Genomic DNA, 12,388 nt, shown 5'->3' with positions numbered 1-12,388 from the left:
AATTTATTTAGCCAGTTTTGGCTTTTTTTCTTCCTTTTAATTTTAAAATCAAGTTTCAAATCCAAAACGTACTATAATAGCATCTTTATTTGCTTGTTTTTAGGAATTCAGTAAAAGTGCCCCATTAGTGAAACCAGACTGAGGAAAATAGTGTTTTAGCTTGAATTTATGTACTGTGTCCTGCACTACCCTTGCCCTGGATTAAGTCACATTGTAAAAGTGCATATAAGGACAGCTAATGGAATAATCCTTTTACTTCAGTCTGTGCCCTCATTTTCTTAGAACAAATAGTGGTACAACAATTCATCTGGGTTCAGTGATACAACACATTTTTTTTTTTTTTCTTCAGGGTGAACCAGGGAAACCTGGACCTCCTGGTGATGCGGGACTACAGGGATTACCGGTAGGTATTTGATTCTTCACATGTTTATTAGTTTCTATGCATGTTTTAATTTGATAAATTCTAGGAAAGGTATAGAGTTTTACTTTTACATTTACAATCAATATTTTTGAGCTTTTTCTCTGAGTAACTAGTGATGCCTCTATGAACTATATAAAGTAACTCTTGATTTTATGTTTTGGATCCCTTTTCTTTGATTAGTTGACTATGTTGTCTTTGTTTATTTTTACTGACCCTGAGCTGTGGGCCAGTATCAGATACTTTGTCCTCTTTTTCACCAGTTTTGGAGGTCTTGTTAGCAATCCTGAGCCACAAGAGGGTTGAGAGTATTTTCAGGGCACAGTGTGAAATGATTTTTGGATTATGTACTATTTGATGTGTTAAAATAAATGTTTCCCTGAATTGATGTGGTTGGACACTCAAGTGAATTGTACCACAAGTGTTCTTGGCTCTTGAAAGGCAAATGTCTCAAGCTAGTGGGATGTCTGGATCATATGGTAGATCTGTTCTCAGATTTCTGAGCAATCTCCATACTGTCTACCATATGGTTGTACGAGTTTATATTCCTACCAACAGTGTATTAGGGTACCTTTTTCTCCACATCCTCGGCAGCATTTGTTATTTTTGGATGACAACAGTTCTAACTAGGGTGAGGTGAAACATTGTTGTGGTTTTTATTTGAAGATGCAGGCATCTTAACTGGTGTTTTAACCACAAGCCTAAATACCCATACCTGCCCAGAGTCTTTGATAGGACCTCACTTTATTATTCTCTACATGAAGTCATGTCTTACCCCTATAAGGATTAGTTTGCAAGAGCTCCTGTTGATGTGAAAATGGTACCGAATTCTAATTTGAAAATTCATCTTTGGGGAAAAAAATCCCTTTAGTTGAGGGTAGGATTTCCCTTATGGTGTTCAGCCTTACTAAGCCAGATTCAGTAGCGTAATGCCATCCTACACTCCGGGTAGTTCTATAACTGATTTGCAGAGTTTGGGATCTAGGAGGCGTCTCTCCCACACTAAGCTTCGAGATTGTCATGATTCCCTTAGCCTCTCAGCAGTGTGTGGCAGGCTTGGCATCTCACGAATTCCCAGATGAGGTGATTAAACACAGATTCTTTTGTGCCTGCTTTCAGGGTATACCTGGACTTCCTGGTGCAAAGGGTGTTGCCGGTGAAAAGGTAAAACATTCAAACCTTTACATTAACATTTTTCTTTATTTCTTTGTTCTTTTATTAACATTTTCTTTATCGTTTTTGATATTTCCAACCTGCCTTTTATTTTCTATTTAACCCTATGGAGAAATTAAAAAGTAAAAGCTTTATAACTTCAAATGCTAATCTTTTCCTATCTGCAGAAAGACTTTGATCAAGTGTTGCTGATTAGACTTCCTTTATGTAAATGTCATGCTTAGCCCGTATAAAACACAGAAAGTTTTGTTTCTGATCACTTAAAATAAGGAAGATACTAAGCCATTGAACTTGTCAGAGTGTTGGGATAAACTGACTTAAAATATATTGCATTTTGTTCCCGTACTGATAAACTGATGCTTATATTCTATACACAGAATTATAGCACGAGCAATTAAAAATAATAGATGAAAGAAAAAAATGTAAGAGATAAAATATAGCTTGGCTTTGGGATCAAACAGATCAAGTGTGAATAATGTAGAACTTGATCATTATTAGATTATATGACTAGAGCCCTGCCATCATAGTCTTCTGCATTGTCTTGAGCAGAAATGGTCCCCAACAAGCAGATGGTGAGGGACTGATGTGGAGATGGAGTCTCCACACATACGCTTTTCCTGGAGCTTGCTGGCAGGGTTTTCTCTATGGTACATCCTCCTGTTTCCTCATGCTACCTTGAGTCTTAATCATTTTAATAGTGTCATTGTGAGGCAAGAGGGCCCAAAGAAGTATATTGGTGGTGGGAATGGTAAAGATATATAATTAATTTTATGAAGAAAAAATCCTCAAATGGAAGGAAATTCTTTTGTTTTTAAAAAGACTGTTAATATTTAAAAATTTTAAATTTATTTCAGAGGGAGAGAGAGAGAGCCTCCATCTGCTAATTCATTCCCTAAATGCCTGCAACATTTGGGGGTGGGGAGGTCAGAGCTACGATCTGGGAGTTCAGTGCAGGTCTCCCATGTGGGTGGCAGGGATTAAACTCCTTGAGCCATCAGGGCAGCCTCCCAATGTGTGCATGAGCAGGAAGCTGGATCAGAAACTGAGCAGGGACTTGAACCCAGGCACTCTGATATGGGGTGCAGGTATCTCAAGTGGTATCCTGATTGCTGCACCAAATACCCTGGAAATCCCTTTAAATGAAGGCTAAAGACCTTCGTTTTCTGATACTTAAATTTAATATACTTCTGGACTAAAAGATAGTATCCTAAATCTAAAGGACTTTGATATACCCACTATTTAAAAGATTCTACATACTCATAAATTCTCAAAGAGCATCAGAAAATGAATAATACTTAAATGTAAGAAATACCCAATTTGAATAAGAGTTTTTAAAAAAGATTTATTTATTTATTTGAAAGGTCCAGTTAGAGAGAGACAGAAATCTTACATCCACTGGTTCACCCTGCAGTGGTGGTAATGACCAGGGCTGGGACAGGCTGTTGCCAGGAGATTCCTTTGGGTCTCCCATCTGAGTCCAGGAACCCAGGTTCTTGAGTCGTCTTCCTCTGCTTTCTCATGCATATCAACAATTGGCTGGATTGGAAGTAGAGCAGCTGGGACTTGAACTGGCACCCATATGGGATGCTGGCACTGCAGGCCATGGCTTAACCAGTTGTGCCACAGTGCTGGCCGAATAAGACAGCTGGATGACCATGCTTACATAAAGGACAAATTAACTTTGCCTGTTGTATTTTGCCTCTAGGGTAATACAGGTGCTCCAGGAAAGCCTGGTCAACTGGGAAATTCTGGCAAACCGGTAAGATGCTGTCTGACCCTCTCATAAGTTAAAATCTGTTGTGATCATGAAGCAAAGGATGAGTGGTTTTTAACATTTTCTCCACCTGCCTTCCTCAAAACAGGGCCAACAAGGGCCTGCAGGAGAGGTGGGACCCCGAGGACCCCGGGGGCTTCCTGTGAGTACTCATTTTTCTACAGTGCCTTTCCAAAATGCCTTCTCAGGATTTTGGTGGACCTCCCTCCATTCATCCATCCATCCATCCATCCATCCATGAATGCCTTCTCATGTTTGAGCATGTGCTGGTGCAGATAAACAACAAAATGGGGATGCTATTTAGATATACAGTATGTCTTCTTTCTGAAAATAATAACAAAAATGAAGTATTTAAAAGAACCATGATGACATTTCATGTTCTCATCCTATAATGAAAGATATATTTTAGTAAGGTTTAAAAAATCTTTTTACTGAGATATAACTCACATACATGTAATTTGTCCATTGAATGTGTACACATTTTAGTGTAGTCATATAAGTAACTATCATGACAGACAATTTTAGAACACGTTCATCACTCAAAAAAGAAACCCTGGGCCCATTTGCAATCATTCAGCATTTTCTCCCAATTCCTGCAGCTCTAGGCAAACACTAATCCATTTTCTGTATCTATAGATTTGCTGATCCTGGAAATTTTACAAAAATAGAATTATACGTGGATTTTAAAAAAATAATTAGTGTCTCTTGGCATGTTTCAAGGTTTATCTATGCTGTAGCATATATAAATATTTCATTTCTTTGTATGGCTGAATAATATTTAATTGAATGGGCTATTTGGATATGTCACATTTGATCAGGTCATTTGGTGAGAGATGTTTTGATTTTTTTTTCCTTTTTTTGGCCATTATGAATAATGCTGCCATGAACATTTGTATACAAGTTTTTGTGTGGATATATATTTTAATCTATCTAAAGTATATAATTACAAATGAAATTTCTGGGTCATGTGGTAAATCTATTTAATCTTTTGAGGAACTTCTAGACTTCTTTTACTGTGTGTCTACCATATAGCAGGTATAGCAGTGTATATTTTCTCACAAGATACAGTTACACCCTTAGAGAGAAAGTGAATAAGAAATTAAATTTCATGTACTTGTATTTGACTTAAAAATTCTCTCTGGCCTTCAGTTCCACTTTTTATTTTCAAAGTCTGATGACAAAAATGTCAACACAATTCCCAGAACCTTGAGGAATAGTGGTGCCCCTGGTCTGCGCCCATCATCATATGGTGTTTCCCACTTAAAAATTGTCAATGGATTTCTACAGACAGTAGAAATCCTAGTTTTCCTTATTTCAGGTTCAGATCCTGTGTTCAAGTCAGGCTGTGCTCCATGCTAATTCCCAATTACTCTGCATTCCCAGCCTGCCTGTTTGCTTTTATGTTAGACCCTGCATTGAGATGGCTCATTTTCCCATTTCTGATTGAACACTCCATGTACCCTCCTAGGTATAATGAAATGTTAATTCTACCATGAGCACATCTCTGATTATATTTTAACCCATAGAGAATCGATCTCTCCTTACTCTGAATGCTGTAATCCTTAATTCCTTTGCACCCCATCGTGTGGTGACTGCAGGAAGGCGGGGACACATCTGGGTCACCTCTGTGTTCCCTGCATCTCTTTAGCCAGGGCCTGCCAGAAGCCAGTGCTCAATAAATATTTCCTGAAATGAACTGACTTGGAGGCATAATAAATCATGCTATGTTGCTTTTGTTGGTAATAATTGCTTTCTCACCTGCTATAAATTTCTCAGAAAAATGTTATGATAGGTTGTAAATATTGTAATTCTGGGGTGGAGTTTTAACACCACACTTACTTACTTAAAGATACATTTGTTCTTTCACTTTACATCATTAAGTTGAGGTTTATAGATAAGTTCACACATTTTCCACTATGCCTCACAAGTTTGATGAGCTTTTCCTGAAAATCTCAAGTCAAGCTGAGTAGAAGGAATGAGAACATAATTGCAACGTGTCCTAGGAGCACATCTTCAAAATTAAGTGATATTTCCATCAACATTTGTGAATATCACTGCAACAATTTTATTTCTTTGGCACGCCAGTGATTTGGTACAAGCACCTTATCTTTAGCACTTAGGCTACACTTTGTCCAGCACACTCTGCTTGTTTTGTACTTGGTCTGAGTGGCTCCTGGTTGAGAGAAGACAGATTCTACCACGCAGTGGCTACTGGTCCATCTCTGTCTTCCAGGCTTTTCAGAACTTGAGGGAACTTTTGCTGAGTGTATGGTTTGTTCTGCTCTCTCCCTTCAGACTGGGGTGAATGCCAGGCTGATCTGTGTTCTGAGTTCTGAAGATCACATGTTCCTGGGGTGCAGAAGCCTCACTTCTCTTATTTTTTTTTTAAAGATTTATTTATTTTAAAGTCAGAGTTACACCGAGAGAGGAGAGGCAGAGAGAGAGGTCTTCCATCCTCTGGTCTACTCCCCAAATGGCTGCAATGGCCAGAGCTGAGCTGTTCCAAAGCCAGGAGCCAGGAGCTTCTTTCAGGTCTCCCACATGGGTGCAGGGGCCCAAGGACTTGGGCCATCTTCTACTGCTATCCCAGGCCATAGCAGAGAGCTGGATCAGAAGAGGAGCAGCCGGGTCTCAAACTGGTGCCCATATGGGATGCCGGGTGCTTCAGGCCAGGGCTTTAACCCTCTGTGCCACAGCACTGGCCCCCTCACTTCTCTTATAATCTCTTGCTCCATCCCAACACCAACAACCTCAAGCAGAGAAGCCCCTACAGAGGGTGTGGTTAGATACATTGGCTGCCCTCCCATCATACCTAGGAACTGATAGGCTACCTCTGTTGATAATTCATGAAGTTGCTGTGTGTGACAGTTATATTTTAGAAGCATTTCTTTTTCCCTTTTTAAAGAAAGATTTATTTTTAAAGGTTTATTTATTTATTTGAAAGTCGGAGTTACACACAGAGAAAAGGAGAGGCAGAGAGAGAGAGGTCTTCAATCCACTGGTTCACTCCCCAATTGGCTACAATGGCTGGAGCTGTGGGAGTTCTGCGAATCCGAAGCCAGGAGCCAGGAGCTTCTTCCAGGTCTCCTACGTGGGTTCAGGGGCCCAAGGCATGGGCCATCTTCTACTGCTTTCTCAGGCCGTAGCAGAGAGCTGGATTGGAAGTGGAGCAGCCAGGACTCGAACCAGCGCCCATATGCAATACCTGCACTAGCGGTGGCAGCTTTACCCACTATGCCACAGTGCCGGCCCCGAAAGATTTATTTATTTGAAGGGCAGAGTGACTGAGCGAGGCAAAGAGAGAGAAAGAGATATTCCATCTGTTGGCTCCCTCCTCAAATGACTACAACAGCCAGGGCTAGGGCAGGCTGAAGCCAGGAGCCTGGAAGTCCATCCAGGTCTCCCATTTGGGGGCCCAAGTACTGGGGCCATCTTCCACTACCTTCCCAGGCACATTTGCAGGAAGCTGTATCAGAAGCAGAACAGCCAGGACTTGAAACAGCACTTCTATATGATATCTCAGTGTTGCAAGCAACAGCTTCACCCTCTGCACTACAATGCTGGCCCCTAGATGTATTTCTTGTGTGTTTCTATGTGAAGGAATATTTAAACCTACACAGGAAGGAGACACAAACTAGGTAATGTTGCAAAATTGAATGGATTTAAAAATTATCTTTGTGACAAATCTAAAAGTTATCATTATAGAATTACTGATAGAATCATCCAAGGCTGATGTGAAAGTTGGTTTGTAAAAGTTAAAATTTGTAGAAGTTATCCCTGATTTCTTGAGTTGTCAGCATCCCTCTTGCCATAGAGGCATTTAATACATAGTACAGACTAGGTATATTTACTTATAATTTCCTACTTCTAAAACTGACAGGCTACGAAAACAGGATTCATTCTGCAGCTAGTTGGTATTTTGGATAATTGGAGAAATACAACAGCCATTACAAGCTAGGGCACAGTGGAATAAAATCCATTTTTTGGGGAGGTAGAATTAGTTTACTCAACTTAAGTTTAATTATTTTCTGTGATCATTTAAAAGCCAATTAGTTTCATTTTGCAAGGGAAACATTGTACATATTTATGGAGATGATTTTTATAGAGCAGTACCCAGGACTTGTATGTAACAAAGGTGTCTGCTGGGTGATCAGTGTGTTAAAGAGATCTGAAATAGGAATTTATTTTTAAAACACAAGTTGTGCTTTTAAACAGAGATGGGTGATTTGAAAGACAAACATTTAATAAACATTTAGTTGTAGCAAATAATTTTGAATGACTTCTTTAGTAATTATCTCAGTTTAAAATAAAAAGTAACACTACTGTAGTGCTTACTATGAGCCAGGCACTGTTCTATGAGATTTACGTGTCATTACTTATTCAGTCCTCAAAAAACCTCTATGAAGATGGTCATGTTTTAATCAGTTTTATCAATAAGGTATCTTAAATGCAGAGAGGTTAGGTTTCTTGCCTAAAGTTATCAGTTGGTACGTGATAAACGCAGCTTCATCCCTGACAATGGGGCTCTGTGTCCACATGGTCTTTGTCATGCCTCAGCAGCTCAAGTTGTTGGTCTGCAGGCTGTGTCCCAGTTGAGGGTTGATTGCCAAATTCTGATGGTACAAGGCATTTAGCACATTGTAAATTTAGTATTTGTGGAACTTGGGTGGTGAGTATTTAACAGCGTCTAAGCAAAGCTCATAAAGACAAACAAATATGACAGAAACCCAAAGAGATTCCTGGGCCTTTCTCCAAAGGGAGAGAGCAGGTTGAATAAAGATAGTGAATGGGGAGATGAGGTGGTGGAAGACACACAGTATATACTCCTGTTTCTAAGAAAAGGGATTCTTATACCTGGCCATAGTTGGTGATCACTGATAGAGGCTCTGCATTATGATTTCCCCCCAGAAACCTTTTAAGGTATATATACTTCATTTATTTTATAAATACAAATTGAGGAGCATAGTGATTCTTCCCATCCTACCCTCCCTCCCACCTGTACCATGACCATTCTTTCTCCTCCCTCTCCTATTCCCATTCTTATTTTTTTTACTAAGATCTATTTTCTATTAACTTTATACAGATAATACTGATCCTACACTAAGTACAGAGTTCAGCAAATAGTATAACGAAAAACTGCATCTTTTTTATTTTTTATTTTTTATTTCATAAATGTGAATTTACAAAGTGCAACTTTTGTATTGTTGTGGCTTCCCCCCCAACCTCCCTCCCTCCCATGGCCCTCCCCTCTCCCATCCCACCCTTTATCGAGTTGTATTTTCAATTACCTTCATATACTGAAGATCAACTTAGTATATACTAAGCAAGGATTTCAACAGGCTGCATTCACACAACCGCACAAGGTATAGGGTATTGTTCGACTAGTAGTGTTTTTAAGTTTCATAGTAAAACATATTAAGGACAGAGATCCTATGTGGGGAGCATGTACCCAGTGACTCCTGTTGTTGATCCAACAATTGGCACTCTTATTTATGACGTCAGCAATCACCCGAGACTCTTGCCATGAGCTGTCTAGGCTATGGAAGTCCCTTGAGTTCACCGACTCTGGACTTGTTTGGTCAAGGCCGTGTCACAGTGGAGGTTCCTTCCTCCCTTCAGAGAAAGGTGCCTCTCTCCTTGATGGCCTGTTCCTTCTGCTGGGGTCTTGTTCACCAGGGTCTTTCATTTAGATTGTTTTTTGCCATCATGTCATGGCTTCCCATGCCTGTGAGACTCTCATGGACCTTTTAGCCAGATCCGAATGTCCCAAGGGTTGATTCTGAGGCAGGAGTAAAACTGTATCATTTTTAAAACTTTGATTGGCTTGCTGCATGGGGATGAATTGGCAGATGTGTCTGAACATGTTGGAAATGTATATGGCAGAACAGTGCCTCCAAGAAAAGCATAAAGCCTTTTATTATGGTCTAATATTTCAAAAATTCTATTTCTCTTCATGAAGTGCTTTACAAAAATTGTTGATGTATTAGAGACAAGGGTGGTAGGAGCAGGGAGGGAGAGAGACTCCTAGTTACTGGTGCACTGCCAAAATGATTGCAACAGTCAGGACTGGGCCAAGATGAAACTGATAGCCAAGAACTCAACCTAGGTTTCCATTGTGGCTGGCTACCACCCAACTACCTGAGCCATCATCTGTTGCTGCCTCCTAGTGTCAGTTTAGCAGAGAGCTGGAGTTAGAGGTTGGAGGTAGGTATCCAATCATGTACTCTTATATGGGATGCAGGAGTCTTAACCACTATGCCAGATGCCCATCCTTGTTCTCACATTTTTGATGGTGGGATTTTGCCTTTATTCCAACTTCTTTGGTCCTCTTGTTAACTCAAGACATGAGTATTGATTTTTTTCTTTCCTACTGGGAAGAATAGCTGCTTCCCTATCAGCCTCCTTGACCCACATTCGAGGATGTGGTTGTCACTAAAGCTGCTGAAGTGTAAGTTTATCATTTATTGAGCATACTTGTGGTTACCAAGGCCATGACTAATGACTCTCTGCAGAATGTATTTAATCTGTTTTTAGAGATTATTATTTGTATTTTGATTACTCACATAAGTCTTGGTTTATTTGGTGAAATTCCAGGATTTAGAGAAAGTGTGTACATGTTTTCAGAACACACAGAAATCCCAAGAATGGCTACCAGAACTCTTGTCCTATATCTTGTTTGTAACTGTTTGGTGACTGTTGTGAGGATAAAAATCACAGGTTTTCATAGAGTAGAAATAGCTACAAGTAGAACTGCTGAGGATTTATAGGAGAGGATTGAAATAAAAATGAGGAATCACACTGCTATTTGTGCAGTAACAAGAGTAAATGCCAATAATTTCACTGTTTCTCCCAGTTCTACAGGTGTTGGACTCTAGTGGGTTCACAAATTCAGCAGAGCAGTCTCTGTATATGCCATGGCTCTGAGCCATTCATGTGTATTACCAAGGACCTGCCAGTGGTGGGAAAGAACCTATGAACTAAATAATTTATGAAAGGCAGAGAAAATAAGATTCCAGCATAGAAAATTTTTGTCTTTGTCTTAGGGGATAATTAATCCTTACAAAATTAAATCAAAGGTTATAACAGTCCTTTATTTTATCCTGTTGGTTTATGGAAAAGAGAGAAAGTACATTAATCATCTTTATTTTGGATGAGATAACATAATGCTAATTTAGTTAGGAGTGAAGACTTACAATTGTGTGAAGAACTGAGCTTTCCCCTTTGGATATTACTAATTTGTTCTTCTACCAATGACTAGTGGATTAAACTCATATTAGCCAAATAATATTTAGGGTCTCAATCATGATACAGTTGAGAAATTACTTGAAAATACCAATAGAGCAGATATACTGAAGGAAACCTGTCTTGAACTTTGAAGTTCTGGGCTAAATTAATGGGCTGAGACCCAATCTTGGTATTTATAGATGGATTGAGGGATCTCACTGTGATTGGTTTTCATCTAGATTTACATCTTTATAGCATCGAGGCTCACAGGGCACTGTCTCTGGTTCCTAAGCTGTTTTAAGGGATAAGCACCAGTATTCCAAACTTACATATCAGACAAGTTGTTAATATAAAAATTTCTGAAATGTACTGAAGAGCACTTAGTTTAAATTATCTATAAACACATGAAATGGTTATCATGAAATTATCACTTACTGCTAGAGCTATAATTATAATTTGGCAAACATTTCTTAATCCTTTAGAGAAATTTAAGATTCACAATGTTTATAGATGTTGACACCTTCTTCAACTTAGATGAATGAAGAGAATATGAGTCAGAACAGTATAATCTTATTAGAAGCTTTTATAAATAATAGGCATTAATAAAGAATTATGCTATTTTAAAGAAAAACAACTCAAGGGACTCTTTTAATATTGTTATTTAATAACTTGGGTTCAGCTTAGTTGAATGTATGTTGTAAATAAGCTTTTATCAGAATACGTAAAATTGTATGAAGTCCTGGGGGAAATAAACTGAATAGTTCATGTAAATTATTTTCTCAAAAGTTTCAGAAAACTTAGGTTTTAAATAAAAATTTGAATACTTAGTTTCAAAAAAATTGAAATTGACTTACAAAAATCAGTGTTGCTTTTAGTATATCCTCATTATGACTTGACTTTTCTTTTTTTTATTATTAAACTTTTATTTAATGAATATAAATTTCCAAAATACAGCTTATGGGTTACAATGGCTTCCCCCCTCCCGAAACTTCCCTCCCACCCACAACTCTCCCCTTTCCCGCTCCCTCTCCCCTTCCAATCACATCAAGATTCATTTTCAATTCTCTTTATATACAGAAGATCAGTTTAGTATAAGGTAAAGATTTCAACAGTTTGCCCCCATATAGCAACACAAAGTGAAAAAAAATACTGTTGGAGTACTAGTTATAGCATTAAATAAGAGTGTACAGCACATTAAAGACAGAGATCCTACATAATATTTTTTTAAAATTAATTTTTCTATGCCATTTCCAATTTAACACCAGGTTTTTTTTCATTTCCAATTATCTTTATATACAGAAGATCGATTCAGTATATAATTAGTAAAGATTTTGTAAATGTCTGCTGTCTGTGTTTTGAGATTACAATAGTAATTTAAAGACAGACATCCATCTTCCACGTTTCTCTTCTCACTCTTTTGAGGTCTTAGATAAATTGCATGATGTTGCTTTAAAAGTTTGTGTCCTGAACATTTACTTCTTATTCTAGACACCGTGTAGAAGTCAAAATTGATATGCCTGGAGAGCATATAGTCCAAGTGAGAGGATAAAATATGTACACAAATCTGACTTAGATGCTTAGTTACTAATTGCTATTTCTTATGAATCAGATATTAATTTTAAAAGTCTAATAAAAGTTAAATAAATCTTTTTTTAAAAAAAGTCTATAATCTCAACTAGAACGTTCAATGAAAGATATTGTAGGTACCTTATATGATGGACAGATACTTTGATGACCTTAGCAAAAGCCCAAGCATATACATAGGAATTAAGCATGTGAATTTTAGAAAAATATCCAGT

General features: G+C 38.2%; 1 protein-coding gene across 1 annotated transcript in view; it reads left to right on the top strand.

Moving 5' to 3' along the window:
• Positions 1–12,388, top strand: part of COL9A1 (collagen type IX alpha 1 chain) — a 102,532-nt gene that overhangs the window by 58,781 nt on the left and 31,363 nt on the right. The window contains exons 25-28 of the mRNA XM_062187571.1: positions 350–403; positions 1,538–1,582; positions 3,297–3,350; positions 3,454–3,507. Of these exons, the coding sequence (XP_062043555.1) occupies positions 350–403; positions 1,538–1,582; positions 3,297–3,350; positions 3,454–3,507 (207 nt within the window). The remainder of the gene's footprint in view (positions 1–349; positions 404–1,537; positions 1,583–3,296; positions 3,351–3,453; positions 3,508–12,388) is intronic.

The sequence above is a fragment of the Lepus europaeus genome, chromosome 3, assembly GCF_033115175.1.
Source record: "Lepus europaeus isolate LE1 chromosome 3, mLepTim1.pri, whole genome shotgun sequence".
NCBI lineage: Eukaryota > Metazoa > Chordata > Mammalia > Lagomorpha > Leporidae > Lepus > Lepus europaeus.
Note: the sequence above shows the minus strand (reverse complement) of the source record. Positions and strands in the feature narration are given on the sequence as shown.